The sequence below is a fragment of the Phyllobates terribilis genome, unplaced genomic scaffold, assembly GCF_046119375.1.
Source record: "Phyllobates terribilis strain yellow unplaced genomic scaffold, ASM4611937v1 Scaffold_99__1_contigs__length_5935540, whole genome shotgun sequence".
Classification (NCBI taxonomy): Eukaryota; Metazoa; Chordata; class Amphibia; order Anura; family Dendrobatidae; genus Phyllobates; species Phyllobates terribilis.
Window position 1 is genome coordinate 2,931,210 of NW_027362859.1, and position 18,220 is coordinate 2,949,429.

Genomic DNA, 18,220 nt, shown 5'->3' on the forward strand with positions numbered 1-18,220 from the left:
CCGTACACCTCGTACACACGCGGCTCCGCTCCGTACACCTCATACAGACGCGGCTCTGCTCCGTACACCTCGTACACACGCGGCTCTGCTCCGTACACCTCGTACACACGCGGCTCTGCTCCGTACACCTCGTACACACGCGGCTCTGCTCCGTACACCTCGTACACACGCGGCTCTGCTCCGTACACCTCGTACACACGCGGCTCTGCTCCGTACACCTCGTACACACGCGTCTCTGCTCCGTACACCTCGTACACACACGGCTCTGCTCCGTACACCTCGTACACACGCGGCTCCGCTCCGTACACGCGCGGCTCCACTCAATACACCTCGTACACACGCGGCTCCGCTCCGTACACCTCGTACACATGCGGCTCCGCTCCGTACACCTCGTATACACACGGCTCTGCTCCGTACACCTCGTACACACGCGGCTCCGCTCCGTACACGCGCGGCTCCACTCAATACACCTCGTACACACGCGGCTCCGCTCCGTACACCTCGTACACATGCGGCTCCGCTCCGTACACCTCGTATACACACGGCTCCGCTCCGTACACCTCGTACACATGCGGCTCCGTTCCGTACACCTCGGACACACGCGGCTCTGCTCCATACACCTCGTACATGCCCAGCTCCGCTCCGTACACGCGCGGCTCCGCTCCGTACATCTCGTACACACACTGCTCTGCCTCGTACACCTCGTACACACGCGGCTCCGCACACCCCGTACACCTCGTACACATGCGGCTCTGCTCCGTACACCTCGTACACGCGCGGCTCCGCTCCGTACACCTCGTATACGCGCGGCTCCGCTCCGTACACCTCGTACATGCGCGGCTCCGCTCCGTACACCTCGTACACGCGCGGCTCTGCTCCGTACACCTCATACAGACGCGGCTCTGCTCCGTACACCTCGTACACACGCGGCTCTGCTCCGTACACCTCGTACACACGCGGCTCTGCTCCGTACACCTCGTACACACGCGGCTCTGCTCCGTACACCTCGTACACACACGGCTCTGCTCCGTACACCTCGTACACACGCGGCTCCACTCCGTACGCCTCGTACACGCGCGGCTCCGCTCCGCGTACACCTCGTACACACACGGCTCCGCACGCCTCGTACACGCGCGGCTCCGCTCCGTACGCATCGTACACGCGCGGCTGCGCTCCGTATACCTCGTACACGCGCGGCTCTGCTCCGTACACCTCGCACACACGCGGCTCTGCTCCGTACACCTCGTACACACGCGGCTCTGCTCCGTACACCTCGTACACACGGCTCCGCTCCGTACACACGCGGCTCCACTCAGTACACCTCGTACACACGCGGCTCCACTCAGTACACCTCGTACACACGCGGCTCCGCTCAGTACACCTCGTACACACGCGGCTCCGCTCAGTACACCTCGTACACACGCGGCTCCGCTCAGTACACCTCGTACAAACAAGGCTCCGCTCAGTACACCTCGTACACGCAGCTCCGATCCGTACACCTCGTACATATGCGGCTCTGCTCCGTACACCTCGTACATATGCGGCTCTGCTCCGTACACCTCGTACACACATGGCTCCGCTCTGTACACCTCGTACACATGCGGCTCCGCTCCATACACCTCGTACACACGGCTCCGCTCCGTACACCTCGTACACATGCGGCTCCGCTCCGTACACCTCGTACACATGCGGCTCTGCTCCGTACACCTCGTACACACGCGGCTCTGCTCCGTACACCTCGTACACACGCGGCTCTGCTCCGTACATCTCGTACACGCGGCTCCGCTCCGTACACCTCGTACACGCGCGGCTCCGCTCCGTACACCTCGTACACATGCGGCTCCGCTCCGTACACCTCGTACATATGCGGCTCTGCTCCGTACACCTCGTACATATGCGGCTCTGCTCCGTACACCTCGTACACACACGGCTCCGCACGCCTCGTACACGCGCGGCTCCGCTCCGTACGCATCGTACACGCGCGGCTGCGCTCCGTATACCTCGTACACGCGCGGCTCTGCTCCGTACACCTCGCACACACGCGGCTCTGCTCCGTACACCTCGTACACACGCGGCTCTGCTCCGTACACCTCGTACACACGCGGCTCTGCTCCGTACACCTCGTACACACGGCTCCGCTCCGTACACCTCGTACACGCGCGGCTCCGCTCCGTACACACGCGGCTCCACTCAGTACACCTCGTACACACGCGGCTCCGCTCAGTACACCTCGTACACACGCGGCTCTGCTCCGTACACCTCGTACACACGCGGCTCTGCTCCGTACACACGCGGCTCCGCTCAGTACACCTTGTACACACGCGGCTCCACTTAGTACACCTCGTACACACGCGGCTCCGCTCCGTACACCTCGTACACACGCGGCTCCGCTCCGTACACCTCGTACACACGCGGCTCCGCTCCGTACACCTCGTACACACGCGGCTCCGCTCCGTACACCTCGTACACGCGCGGCTCCGCTCCGTACACCTCGTACACGCGCGGCTCCGCTCCGTACACCTCGTACACGCGCGGCTCCGCTCCGTACACCTCGTACACGCGCGGCTCCGCTCCGTACACCTCGTACACGCGCGGCTCCGCTCCGTACACCTCGTACACGCGCGGCTCCGCTTCGTACACCTCGTACACGCGCGGCTCCGCTTCGTACACCTCGTACACGCGCGGCTCCGCTCCGTACACCTCGTACACGCGCGGCTCCGCTCCGTACACCTCGTACACGCGCGGCTCCGCTCCGTACACCTCGTACACGCGCGGCTCCGCTCCGTACACCTCGTACACGCGCGGCTCCGCTCCGTACACCTCGTACACGCGCGGCTCCGCTCCGTACACCTCGTACACGCGCGGCTCCGCTCCGTACACCTCGTACACGCGCGGCTCCGCTCCGTACACCTCGTACACGCGCGGCTCCGCTCCGTACACCTCGTACACGCGCGGCTCCGCTCCGTACACCTCGTACACGCGCGGCTCCGCTCCGTACACCTCGTACACGCGCGGCTCCGCTCCGTACACCTCGTACACGCGCGGCTCCGCTCCGTACACCTCGTACACGCGCGGCTCCGCTCCGTACACCTCGTACACGCGCGGCTCCGCTCCGTACACCTCGTACACGCGCGGCTCCGCTCCGTACACCTCGTACACGCGCGGCTCCGCTCCGTACACCTCGTACACGCGCGGCTCCGCTCCGTACACCTCGTACACGCGCGGCTCCGCTCCGTACACCTCGTACACGCGCGGCTCCGCTCCGTACACCTCGTACACGCGCGGCTCCGCTCCGTACACCTCGTACACGCGCGGCTCCGCTCCGTACACCTCGTACACGCGCGGCTCCGTACACCTCGTACACGCGCGGCTCCGCTCCGTACACCTCGTACACGCGCGGCTCCGCTCCGTACACCTCGTACACGCGCGGCTCCGCTCCGTACACCTAGTACACGCGCGGCTCCGCTCCGTACACCTAGTACACGCGCGGCTCCGCTCCGTACACCTAGTACACGCGCGGCTCCGCTCCGTACACCTCGTACACGCGCGGCTCCGCTCCGTACACCTCGTACATGCGCGGCTCTGCTCCGTACACCTCGTAAACACTAGGCTCCGCTCCGTACACCTCGTACACACGCGGCTCCGCTCCGTACGCCTCGCACACACGCGGCTCCGCTCCGTACGCCTCGTACACACGCGGCTCTGCTCCGTACGCCTCGTACACACGCGGCTCTGCTCCGTACACCTCGTACACACGCGGCTCTGCTCCGTACACCTCGTACACATGCGGCTCTGCTCCGTACACCTCGTACACACGCGGCTCCGCTCCGTACACCTCGTACACACGCGGCTCCGCTCCGTACACCTCGTACACACGCGGCTCCGCTCCGTACACCTCGTACACACGCGGCTCCGCTCCGTACACCTCGTACACACGCGGCTCTGCTCCGTACACCTCGTACACACGCGGCTCTGCTCCGTACACCTCGTACACACGCGGCTCTGCTCCGTACACCTCGTACACACGCGGCTCTGCTCCGTACACCTCGTACACACGCGGCTCTGCTCCGTACACCTCGTACACACGCGGCTCTGCTCCGTACACCTCGTACACACGCGGCTCTGCTCCGTACACCTCGTACACACGCGGCTCTGCTCCGTACACCTCGTACACACGCGGCTCTGCTCCGTACACCTCGTACACACGCGGCTCTGCTCCGTACACCTCGTACACACGCGGCTCCGCTCCGTACACCTCGTACACACGCGGCTCCGCTCCGTACACCTCGTACACACGCGGCTCTGCTCCGTACACCTCGTACACACGCGGCTCTGCTCCGTACACCTCGTACACACGCGGCTCTGCTCCGTACACCTCGTACACACGCGGCTCTGCTCCGTACACCTCGTACACACGCGGCTCTGCTCCGTACACCTCGTAGACACGTGGCTCCGCTCCGTACACCTCGTACATACGCGGCTCTGCTCCGTACACCTCGTACACACACGGCTACGCTCCGCACACCTCGTACACACACGGCTCTGCTCCGTACACCTCGTACACACGCGGCTCCGCTCCGTACACCTCGTACACACACGGCTCTGCTACATCCACACTGTAAACCCCTCCTGACCTCACACATAAACTTCAGCTCATCCAGCACCATGACAACCAGCACAGCAGAGTCCTGCATCCACTGAGGCCCCTGATCATGTGACCCCTGACTCCTCCCCTCCTGTGACCTCATCACAGCTCCTGTGCGCACAGAGCAGCCATATATGTGGTGGCGGCTCTGCAGGTGGAGGTATGTGGAGTTCCCCCATTACTGGAGGCAGGGGGCATTAACCCCTTCAGCACGGAGACTCTTTTGGGGTCTTGTGTTGCCCCTTTATAAGAATCAAGGTTTTTGTTCTGTTTCCTATAATAGATACATACGACCCAACTATGGAGACAGGAAGGGAGGAAACGTATTGTTCTCATAGTACAGGACCCCTTTACTGGCCCCACAGTGTAATGCCCCCATTATGCCCCTTATGCAGGATGTATGATACCCCCACACAGTGTAATGCCCCCATTATGCCCCTTATGCAGTATGTATGATGCCCCCACACAGTGTAATGCCCCCATAATGCCCCTTATGTAGTATGTACGATGCCCCCACAGTGTAATGCCCCCATTATGCCCCTTATGCAGTATGTAAGATGCCCCCACAGTGTAATGCCCCCATTATGCCCCTTATGCAGGATGTATGATGCCCCCACACAGTGTAATGCCCCCATTATGCCCCTTATGCAGTATGTATGATGCCCCCCACAGTGTAATGCCCCCATTATGCCCCTTATGCAGTATGTAAGATGCCCCCACAGTGTAATGCCCCCATTATGCCCCTTATGCGGTATGTAAGATGCCCCCACAGTGTAATGCCCCCATTATGCCCCTTATGCAGTATGTATGATGCCCCCACACAGTGTAATGCCCCCATTATGCCCCTTATGCAGGATGTATGATGCCCCAGTGTAATGCCCCCATTATGCCCCTTATGCAGGATGTATGATGCCCCAGTGTAATGCCCCCATTATGCCCCTTATACAGGATGTATGATGCCCCACACAGTGTAATGCCCCCATTATGCCCCTTATGCAGGATGTATGATGCCCCCACACAGTGTAATGTCCCCATTATGCCCCTTATGCAGTATGTACGATGCCCCCCACAGTGTAATGCCCCCATTATGCCCCTTATGCAGTATGTATGATGCCCCCCACAGTGTAATGCCCCCATTTTGCCCCTTATGCAGTATGTATGATGCCCCCACACAGTGTAATGCCCCCATTATGCCCCTTATGCAGTATGTATGATGCCCCCCACACAGTGTACTGCCCCCATTATGCCCCTTATGCAGGATGTATGATGCCCCCACACAGTGTAATGTTCCCCCATTATGCCCTTTATGTAGGATGTATGATGCCCCCACAGTGTAATGCCCCCATTATGCCCCTTATGGAGGATGTATGATGCCCCCACACAGTGTAATGCCCCCATTATGCCCCTTATGCAGGATGTATGATGCCCCCACAGTGTAATGCCCCCATTATGCCCCTTATGCAGGATGTATGATGCCCCCACACAGTGTAATGCCCCCATTATGCTCCTTATGCAGGATGTATGATGCCCCCACACAGTGTAATGCCCCCATTATCCCCCTTATGCAGGATGTATGATGCCCCTACACAGTGTAATGTTCCCATAGTATCGCCTGAGGTCCTGAAGTTGGAATAATCCCTCTAGAGTTGGTTTTCCCTTTGCCTGCTCCCCTACATGTAGACCCTCGAGCATGTATACATGCATGTAGGGGACCAGGCCTTACTAGATATCGAGGCTTTGTACAGTAATATACCGCATGAGGATGGTATCAGAGGAGTAAGATATTTCCTGAAATCCAGGTCAATAGAGTGTAGCAGACATAATGACTTCATGGAGGATCTTCTAAAATTCACTCTTACTCATAACTTCTTTCTTTTTGACGGGAAGTACTTCCACCAGCTCAGGGGTACTGCGATGGGGAGCCTCTGTGCCCCCTCATATGCTAACTTATCCCTGGACTGGTGGGAGGAATCCACAATATTCAGGGATGGTCATAAGTGATGGCAGCCATATATTGGGGTATGGTACAAATATATTGATGACATTTTTATCATCTGGTCGGGGACGAGTGAACAATCTTTTGAATTTGTCAGGGAACTCAACATCAATAGAGTGGGCCTGAGATTTACATCTGAATTTAATTATAATAATTTTTATAGCGCCAACATATTCCACAGCACTTTACAATTTTAGGGGGGACTTACACAGACAATACAGACTTTACAGAATAAGCATAACTCAGATATTAAAAGGAGTGAGGGCCCTGCTCACAAGCTTACAGTCTATAAGGAAATAGGGGAGACACAAAAGGTAAAATGTACATATATTGTATAATACAGCCTTAATATACTAAATAGGGTAAGTACATAACACTACATGAACTGATCGCCAGCCAGTATGTGTACAGTACAGACAGAGGCTATGCAGTGCATGGATGGTATGAGCATGATTTTGAAGAAAATTTTAATATGGGCCAAAACTGGGACAGTTAGATAAGTATGTTGAGGTGATAGGCCAGTCTAAATAAATGGGTTTTTACGGCACGCTTAAAACTGTGGGTATTGGGAATTAATCAAATTGTCCTGGGTAGTGCATTCCAAAGAATTGGTGCAGCATGCGAGAAATCTTGGAGACGGGAGTGGGAGGTGCGGCTTACTGAGGATTTCAGCTTTAAGTCATTACCACCCTACCAGTGCCCTTCGTTCTGCTAGAATGAGACGAGGGAGGAGATGTAGAGTGGTGCTGAATCGTGGATAGCTTTGTGGGTAAGAGCACTAAGTTTATATTGAACTCTGTATTGGATGAGCAATCAGTGCAATGACTGGCACAGGGAAGAGACATCGTTGTATCGGTAGGTGAGACCGATAAGTAAAGAGTTGCAATAGTCCAGACGAGAATGAGTAAGAGCTACAGTAAGAGTCAAAGGAAAGAAAATTTCTAATTCTAGAGATGTTTTTGAGGTATAGAAGACACGAGCGAGCAAGTGATTTGATGTGAGGAGTGAAGGAAAGATCTGAATCAAGTATGACCCCAAGACAGCGGGCATGTTGCTGGCGAGTAATGATGGAGCCACAAACAGAAATGGCAATATCGGGCATAGATAGGTTAGTGGAGGGAGGAAATAAGAGGAGTCCAGTTTTTGACAGATTCAATTTTAGATAGAGGGAGGGCATAGTGTTAGAGACAGCGGAAAGACAATCACTGGTATTTTGTAATAATGCAGGAGTGATGTCCAGAGAAGAGGTGTCTAATTAGGTGTCATCAGCATAGAGATGGTACTGAAAACCGAATTTGCTAATTGTTTGTCCAATAGAAGCGGTGTATAAGTAGAAAAGAAGGGCGTCTAGGACTGATCCTTGAGGAACCCCGAGAATAAGGGGAAGGGGAGAAGAAGAGAAGCCAACAAAAGACACAGTGAAGGAGCGGTCAGAGAGGTAGATCCACAGTGTCGAATGCTGCAGAGAGATCCAGGAGAATCAGCAGGGAGTAGTGACCATTAGATTTTACTGTTAGTTGATCATTAGAAACTTTAGTGAGTGCAGTTTCAGTAGAATGTTAGTTATCTGAGAGATAGCGGATTAGACAGGAGTGGACCACTTGTTCGAGTAGTTTAGAGATAAAGGGAAGATTGGAAACAGGTCTGTAGTTAGCAGCACAGTTCTCGTCGAGGGATGTTTTTTTAAGTAATGGATGTATGCTGGCGTGTTTAAAAAAGGAGGGAAAAATAATAGATGAAAGGTAGAGGTTTAATATTTTAGTTAGGTGAGTAGTGACAGCTGGAGAAAGGGACTGAAGGAGATGTGAGGGAATAGGGTCACTGGTGCAGGTGGTAGAGCGAGAGGAAGAAAGGAGCCTTTTCACTTCTTCTTTCGTGACTGGTTTGAAGTCAGAAAATTAGCAAGATGCAGTGTGGGAGGGAGGAGTATGCATAACATTTGGGGATTGAGAGAAAATTTCCTATCGGATATGGTCATTTTTTTCTTTTAAATAATTGGCCTGATCGTCAGTGCTGAGGTTGATGTTTGAGGCCTGTGCTGTTTGATTAAGGAGAGAGTGAAAAGTGTCAAACAGGTGTTTAGGATTATTGGACCATGAGATGACGAGGTTGTTAAAGTAGGTTTGTTTGGAGAGGTGAAGGGTGGAGTTATAGGTTTTAAGCATAAATTTATAATGGAGGAAATCTTCGGCCAGATTAGATTTTGTCCACAGCCGTTCGGCACACCTGGAGCACCACTGGAGAAAGTGTATTTGCAGTGTGTTCCAGGGTTGTCGCCGTCTGTGCCGAGTTGTTCTCTGTGTAGGAGGTGCGGCTTCATCCAGGGCGCATTGCAATGTTTCGTTATAATGCTTCAGTGCAAAGTCAGGGCATGAGAGGGAGGAGATTGGGGCCAATGATGATTGCAACATTTTCATAAATTTCTGGGTGTTAATGGCATGTATATTTGTATAAGTGTGGAAAGTGGGGGTGTCTTGAGCAGGGTGACAGTTCTTGACAGAGAATGAAAGAAGGTTGTGATCAGAGAGTGGAAGAGGAGAGTTAGTAAAATCATGTATTGAACAGAGCCGGGCGAAGATCAGGTCAAAGAATATTTCCATCTTTATGTATAGGAGAATTAGTAAGCTGTGAAAAATGGTCTTATCCATCAGCTTATCTTTTTCTCATTCAGATCTCTAAAATACCGGATCCTCTCAGTGAAGATCATCTATATAAGAAAATTTTCCTGATTTATCCAGGAAAATGATGGACAAGATGGCGGAGAGGATATTACACCTCGCCCTAGAGATCCTCTTCCGTCTTACTGGAGAGGTGAGAGATTTTGATGACGTCCCATTACATCATTCTTATCTATGGGAATAACAGATGAACAGAACTGGAGAGGTGAGGACTCTGGAAATGTCTGGAGGGAGATTTATTAATGTGTCTCTCCATAACCAGGATTACACAGTAGTGAAGAAGACCTCTAGTGAGCGCTGTCAGGACCCTGTGTCTGAGGAATGGGGAAGACCCCTGAGCCCAATCACAGGGCCTCCACCTCACCCTCTGATACATGAGGACATCAATGACCAGAAGATCCTAGAACTCACCTACAAGATGATTGAGCTGCTGACTGGAGAGGTGACACTGCTGGGAATGCTGGGATATTATACAGTAATGCTATGAAGGGATCTGGGGGATGACGGTATCATTGTATGTGTCAGGTTCCTATAAGATGTCAGGATGTCGCTGTCTATTTCTCCATGGAGGAGTGGGAGTATTTAGAAGGACACAAAGATCTGTACAAGGACGTCATGATGGAGGTTCCCCAGCCCTTCACATCACCAGGTAATAGACAGGACTAAATACACACGGCCTATAATTATCTGTATGTAAAAAATGAATTCAGTCCTTGTATGTGTTTCCTCCAGATCTATCCAGTAAGAGGACAACACCAGAGAGATGTCCCCATCCTCTTCTTCCACAGGACTGTAAACAAGAAGATACCAATGTTCTTCAGGTAGATGGAGAGAAGATGTCATGAGATTTCCCCTATGATGTGTAGACGGCTGTAAAGGTCCTGTCTTCAGTCTTGTTTTATCCACCATTATTATGTTTTAAATTTGTGTTATGAGAACGGTGGAGATAACAGGATTAGAGCTGATCATAGATGTGACTTCTTCATCTGTCTTTGACTTTTATAATATTTGTTTCAGGGTGAAGATCTGACCCATATTAATACTACAGAGACATATGTGAGGGGTGATGAGCGGTGTAAAGAGGAGATTCCTACATATGACTACCCAGGTGGGTAGTAACCACTAAATGCAGAGAAGTCACAGATTCTTCTCAGTCACTGGCTGTGGCTGCTTTATCGGTGATGTAGTCCAGCCATATCACAATCGTGTGATCACCATTTTGCCGCTAGACCACAACATTCTCCTCCGTCCGAAAATATTCAGATTACTTTGTGTAATTGTGAAAGCCCTTTTCTGTAGCACTTACAACCTGGAGGATCCACCTACCCCCTGGGATTAGGAGACGCTGACCGTTACCTGCCCAGGTCTGTAAACTACAAAGCCAAATGACAGCGTACGTAGAATGTGCTGACTAGTGAGAAAATCCCTTGAAGAAAAATATAATGATGGGCCTGTAAGAGAAAGCGGAGGGTAATGATGGTGTTGGCTTCCTAGATCCCTGATATCTTATTGGATGAATCTACCTTCTGTGCTGCTGAATGTGCTCATATGGTCCCTACAAGACCAGGTCCAGTCTTTTTGGCCAAACTTCACTTTTATGATCGACAACATTAAATGTGCAGTGAGGCCAAGTGTGAATTTCTGTACAATAACAGTAGAGTTTCCCTTTATCCTGACTGTTCAATTTATTTTAAAACCAACTAACTGCAAACTGGATTGTGATAAACTATACAGAAAACATTACACCTGTGCCATGATATATCTCTAAGCTGTGCGTGGCTGGTGGCTGTAATATACATTTTTTCACGCCTGCAGGAGATGTGTTGGCTTGAGCCCTGGTTTCATGGATTCACTCCACATCATAAATAGTATTGAGCGAATTTGTTCGGCATTTCAAATTCAGGTTCGTGTTCGGGGTTCCGGCTTGTTCGAGCCAAATGGTCCACCATAAATGAGTGCAACTCCAGTTTAGTGTTGGATTTCTCCCTTCATACATACGTTGTTGTTGGGGATGTTACATGTTTTTATATTCTTTCTTTTTTTTACAAATTCCCTCTCTATGATAGTTTCATTGTGGTGGGATCGGCCGGCCTCACTTATGTGACTCTATAACTCCCTGGTAGTTTTTCAAAAAGATCTCCATTACCTCTTCCAAATGCAGTATTATAAAAAAGTTCACTTTAAATGTCTAATATTTCTTCTTGACACTCATCTGACAGAAAATATTGGTTCTTATGATAGTTTAGATTGCCAAGAGCCACCGAGCCCCATACTCCAATTACCCCAGAGAGGTTTCACCACTAGTTACTCATTTTTCTCTGATGAAGACTGTTCAGTTTGATCATTTCAGTCGATGTTTTATTGTCTATAGTCACAGTTTTTAACTTCTGTAATCCTCTGATTTAACCCCTTCCCGCAGTTTTATGTTTCTAATCAGGCCCCATTTTTCAAATCTGACGTGTGTCACTTTATGTGGTGATAACTTTGGAATTCTTCACAAAGGATAATAGGAAACAAATGGACCTTACAAATTATTTTCCAACTTCTTTTGAATCTGACAATCCCCTATATACGGTTGTACACTACTGTCTGGGCACATGGCAGGTTAAGAAGGGAAGGAGCGCCATTTAGATATTAGGAATGCTCAAAAGATGGCTACCACGAACAGGCTTGTCACTATCTACCCTGTTTACAGATTTCACAAATTACTTTGATCATCACCCTTTAACCCCTCTACATGGATCTGAACCTACACAGAGACCCCTAGGCTTGGGCCACGGTGTTACCTGCTATTCTTTGGAGTGAGATGGAAAGAAGAATAGTCAGGTAGCCGGGTCAGAACCAGGAGGGCAGAGAAAATACAAAATCAGAAGACACGAGTAGTCAGTAAACGGGCCGAGGTCACAACAGGAAACAAATCCACAAGCCGGGAGCTGAGCACAGAGGACTGAACCAGAGGAGAACAAGGCTGTATCTGGCAGCTTCCAGCAATATGCTTCCACCTTTAGTAGGGTGTGGTGCTTTCCAAATGGCTGAAGCAGGGAGCAGATTATTCCAGCTGGACAGCACACACACCCATACTGCCAGACTGGATGGTACTACAGGTCCCAGGCACCCTAATCTTAGTGGCTGGACAGAGCCTGCGCCTTTTACTCCATATTTGGGAGCCAGAATGAACAAACAGTTGAACACCACGCTCCACTGCTTCATCCTATGAGGTTTTCTATTAGATGGTCATTGTCTTGGTGAATAAGTGAATTTTTTTATATAACTTGCCTTTTTTAATGGACCGTTTAAGTAGAAATGTTCAAAAATATAAAATTCAAGGATTCTTTATTAAAAAATGATGATTGTTTTTATTCTTGGCAGATGACTGTACCAGGAGATCAGAGGGACAGCTGACATCTTCAATTTTCAAATCAGATAATTTTCAGATTCCACAGGATGCAATTGAAGTGAATGCCATTACTCCAGATTTACCATCATCCCTTCACAGCAAAGATCTGCCATCTGATCCTTTGAAACAGGTCTCGTCTTCTGATTCATTACCGACTACTAAGGAAAATCAAAGTCACAAAATAAGCATTAAAAAACAAACTGCTCCTAATGCAAAGAAGCCATTTTCACATTCAGAATATAGAAATAGTTTTCTTCTCAAAAAGTCTTTTTTTAAACATCAAAAAATTCACACAGCGAAGAATAGATTTTCTTGCTCCAAGTGTGGGAGATATTTTAATCAGATATCAAGTCTTGTTAGGCACCAGATAACTCACACAGTTGAGAAGCCTTTTTCATGTTCAGAATGTGGGAAATGTTTTACAGAGAAATCTACTCTTATCAAACATCAGAGAACTCACACAGGGGAGAAGCCTTTTCCATGTTCAGAATGTGTAAAATGTTTTAACCATAAATCTAGTTTTCTTAAACACCAGAGAACCCACACAGAGGAGAAGCGTTTTTCATGTTCAGATTGTGGGAAAAGTTTTGTACAGAAATCAAATCTTATTATACATCAGAGAACTCACACAGGGGAGAAGCCATTTTCATGTTCAGAATGTGGGAAATATTTTGCAAAGAAATCTACTCTTATCAAACATGTGAGAACTCACACAGGGGAGAAGCCTTTTCCATGTTCAGAATGTGGAAAATGTTTTAACCAGAAATCATATCTTAATATGCATCAGAGAACTCACACAGGGGAGAAGCCATTTTCATGTTCAGAATGTGGGAAATGTTTTGCAAAGAAATCAAATCTTTTCAAACATCAGAGAACTCACACAGGGGAGAAGCCTTTTCCATGTTCAGAATGTGGAAAATGTTTTTCTGAGAAATCAACTCTTATCAACCATCAGAGAACTCACACAGGAGAGAAGCCATTTTCATGTTCAGAATGTGGGAAATATTTTACAGAGAAATCAAATCTTATCAACCATCAGAGAACCCACACAGGGGCAAAGCCTTTTTCATGTTCAGATTGTGGGAAATGTTTTGGACAGAATTCACATCTTAATAAACATCAGAGAACTCACACAGGGAAGAAGCCTTTTTCATGTTCAAAATGTGGGAAATGTTTTGGACAGAATTCACATCTTAATAAACATCAGAGAACTCACACAGGGAAGAAGCCATTTTCATGTTCAGAATGTGGGAAATATTTTGCAAAGAAATCTACTCTTATCAAACATGTGAGAACTCACACAGGGGAGAAGCCTTTTCCATGTTCAGAATGTGGAAAATGTTTTAACCAGAAATCATATCTTAATATGCATCAGAGAACTCACACAGGGGAGAAGCCATTTTCATGTTCAGAATGTGGGAAATGTTTTGCAAAGAAATCAAATCTTTTCAAACATCAGAGAACTCACACAGGGGAGAAGCCTTTTCCATGTTCAGAATGTGGAAAATGTTTTTCTGAGAAATCAACTCTTATCAACCATCAGAGAACTCACACAGGAGAGAAGCCATTTTCATGTTCAGAATGTGGGAAATATTTTACAGAGAAATCAAATCTTATCAACCATCAGAGAACCCACACAGGGGCAAAGCCTTTTTCATGTTCAGATTGTGGGAAATGTTTTGGACAGAATTCACATCTTAATAAACATCAGAGAACTCACACAGGGAAGAAGCCTTTTTCATGTTCAAAATGTGGGAAATGTTTTAAACAGAAAGCGCATCTTGATAACCATCGGAGAACCCACACGGGAGAATGCCGCAACTACACCCAACTAGTCTCTGTACAGACAAGAAATGCCCTAGCTGTACAACTAAAAACGTCACCACAGACCTAACTCCCTAATAAGTCGTTGATGAGTTTCTCATACCTCCTGAGGAACCAGAGGGGACACTGCAACACACTGTCAACAAGGGGAAAGGAAAGTATGAAGTAAAATATGAAAACCCTGAATGAGAAAGAAAAACACATTCATATAGGGCAAAGAAGGCAAGCTAAGGAGAACCAAAAATAAAAGGAACAAGTATAATCTCCCAGAAACCTAACATTGTTAGAATTAAAAGGTACTGGGAGGGAAAGCAAACTGACCGGGAGGATAGTTTCACCTTTGTGGTGAAACTTACAGGATTCATCCTCACCAACTGTAAATGTAAAACCCGTCCATTTATAAAGACCACGGACAAGATAAAGATTCCCAACTCACATCAGGACCACAAGATCCCAGGTACTTTCAGCTGCATCACAATGAACTTAATTATATGTTCCAAATGTCCAACTGGGGGTCTGTATGTAGGGAAGACAGGGCAAAAATTTAAAACAAGGATGAATTCTCATCACCACACAAAAAAACGAAAAAAAGAATAAATCTACTTGTGTCCACACATTTTTACGGCCACAACTGCTTATCCCTCTCCCATACTGATAGTTCTGCTTCACTTCACTTGTCTTATCTATTGCATTATTCCTGTGCCCTGTTGTGTATAAATATGTGACTCTTCAGATTTTGTGTTATACTATGTCTGCTGAAGAGATCTGAGTAGTCTCGAAAGCTTACTGACTAATGGCTAACTGAAAAAATGGTATCAACCACTGAGGACTCTCAAATTTTAATATTTTTCTCCATACAGCAATTTTAAGATCTCTCCACAGGTGTTCAATGGGATTTAGATCAAGACTCATTGCTTGTTTGAACTCTCCAGCACTTTGTTTCCATCCATTTTCTGGGTGCTTCTTGAAGTATATTTGGGCTCATTGTCATGCAGTAAGATCCATGACCTAGGACTAGTGTTGAGCGAGTATGTTCTGTTCCGAGTATGCTCGGGTGAGCTCCGAGTATTTACAGCTGCTCAGTGTTATGTTTGAATCGCTCCAGTGTCCATGATTTGCGACTGTTTGGCAGCTTTATTACATGTGAGGAATGTGTAAGAAATGGACATTCCTCACATGTAATAAAGCTGTCAAACAGTTGCAAATCATGCACATGGGAGTGATTCAAACATATCACGGAGCAGCTGTAAATACTCGGAGCTCGGCCCGAGCATACTCGGCGAAAGGGTTAATAGAACATGCTCGCTCAACACTACCTAGGACGCAAACCCAGCTTTCTGACACTAGGCACTATATTGTGACCCAAAATCCTTTGCTAATCTTCAGATTTCATGATGCCTTGCACACAGTCGGAGGCAGCAAAGCAACCCCAAAACACCTTTGAACCTCCCCCATATTTGACTGTATGGGTTGTAAATTTATTGATTATGCTGTACACCTTGGACAAAGGAACATGCCGATCTCTAAAGATGGACTTATAACCTTGAAATTGTTGATATTTTTCAACAATTTTGGTTCTCAAGTCCTCAGACAGTTCTCTTCTCCGTTTTCTGTTTTCTCCATGCTTAGTGTGCCACTCATATGCACACAATGCAAAGATTGAATCAACTTCTTCCTTTATCTGGTTTTAGTTGTGATTTTCATATTGCCCACACCTGTTACTTGCCAAAATTGCGTTTGAACAAGCTTCACATGCTTGAAACAAAGTTGTTTACCCACAATTTTGGCAAGGTGTCACCTATTTTGTCCTACCTATTTTGTGTGAAATTATGTTCAATTTGCCTTTTTTTCTGTTTTCTTGTGTTGTTCCAATACATACAAAGGAAATAAACGTGTATAACAAAAAGTGTAATTTCAATAATTTTCTGGGAGAATTACTTCATTTTCTGGAACAATTTCAAGGGAGCCAACACTTTTGACGATGACATGTTTTTGTTGCCTTTTTAATTTGTTGCAGCATATCATCCTCTACGTGTTCAGCTATATTAGGAGGCTTGTAGCAAAGTCCAATTAGCAGCTTTGCATTATTGCCATTTCCATGTACATTTACCCAGACTGACTACATCAGGGATGTAAAGCTCAAAACATGCAGAGGGCCAAAATGAAAAACTTTGACAAAGTCGTGGGCCAACCAGTGTACAGTATAATGGGCCCCACATAGTCCTCCATACAGAATAATGGGCCCCACATAGTCCTCCATACAGAATAATGGGCCCCACATAGTTCTCCATACATAATAAACAAGAGGAAAAAACTTCAAGTCAGAGTCCCATATAATAGTGAAAAAATTACAAAATTGTATTAATTATAATTTATACAGGAAAAAAATATGAATCAGAGACAGTTAATAGTAAAACAATGGAGGAGCACTAATGAGGAGCATGAGACAAATTAACATGATTATTTTCTGATGTAAATACATAATTGGGCTGCCAAAAAAATAAGAATATATTGTTAAAATGCAGTGAAGCATTCAATAAAAGTGCAGGTGCTTATGAGGTAGGTCAGAAGTAGTTGCTATATAAGAGGTTAGTCATACCGCTGTCTATATATAGGTACTAATCTAGATAGCTCATACCGGGGACAGCAGATCTTTATAAGTGACCTCTTAGGCTACAGGGTAAAAGTATATCCTAATACATATTAAAGCCTAGAAAATGCACCTAAGTAGGAAAAAAGATTAAAGAACGGCAGCAAAAAGAGTGTAGCATAAATCCTATAGAATACTTACAGCCACAGTGGATGTGAACACGCTCCTCAATGGCGCTCACCCTGATGCGCGTTTCAGCACGGCTGCCTTCGTCAGGGGGTGGCGTCAATGAAGGTGGGTAGGGTTTAGAAACCCTTGAGCCAATGGAAAAGGGGGGGTGTAGTCCGCCAATGGGTGTAGGGAGGGCGTGGCATGACACATGGCAATCACCGCGGCATCCACGGCTACCGCATCATATGATCCATGATGCCGCAAGCACATGGGGAACCACGTGACCGCTCGTCATGGAGCAAATATTGATACGACCAGCGAGGACACCACAGAGAACAGTGAAGACATGCGTACCGCCCAGTCCACAGACATATATAGTCAAATACAACCAGAGAGAAAAAGAAACTAGCATAATGGGGTAAACTGTCAATAATAGCATAGCACAAATGTATATATATATCTAAGGGGTATAGGCGATAGCCAATTATATATAAGTCAGAGAAGTTAATTGGACATGACGAAACAAATAAAGTATATCTTTAAGAAACGCATGAAGTATAACATGATTATATGAGATCATAGTATACTGTAAATGCATAATAAGATATAAGAAAATATCTCTCAAAATATCGATCTATAAATGCGAAAGATATCCAATAATAACTGTATGGACAAAAAATGCACACACAGAAAAAAGTTACAGATCTTGAGAGACAATACAGTGCCAGCAATTATGTCCATGTTATCCAATAGCAGAATGGAAGTCATGAACGTCATTGACATAGAAATGGAGAGATCACGTATACAAACATGCCAATCACCATGTAATGCCTTTATGAATATTTGGTAGAAAAAGACGACAAACTCTCATGGAGGAACACTAAAGAAATAGGAAAAAGTTAAAACAATGTGGATATAG

The 18,220-nt window shown here is 47.7% G+C and overlaps 1 protein-coding gene across 2 annotated transcripts in view; it reads left to right on the plus strand.

The window, feature by feature from the left end:
- LOC141198702 (uncharacterized) overlaps window positions 1-16,446 on the plus strand; it is a 40,485-nt gene extending 24,039 nt beyond the window's left edge. For both annotated transcript variants that reach the window (XM_073663112.1, XM_073663113.1), the window contains exons 2-7: window positions 9,313-9,452; window positions 9,582-9,761; window positions 9,845-9,968; window positions 10,052-10,140; window positions 10,337-10,427; window positions 12,689-16,446. In XM_073663112.1, the coding sequence (XP_073519213.1) occupies window positions 9,384-9,452; window positions 9,582-9,761; window positions 9,845-9,968; window positions 10,052-10,140; window positions 10,337-10,427; window positions 12,689-14,610 (2,475 nt within the window). In that variant the 5' untranslated portion in view covers window positions 9,313-9,383 and the 3' untranslated portion in view covers window positions 14,611-16,446. The remainder of the gene's footprint in view (window positions 1-9,312; window positions 9,453-9,581; window positions 9,762-9,844; window positions 9,969-10,051; window positions 10,141-10,336; window positions 10,428-12,688) is intronic.
- The last annotated feature ends 1,774 nt before the right edge of the window (window positions 16,447-18,220 follow it).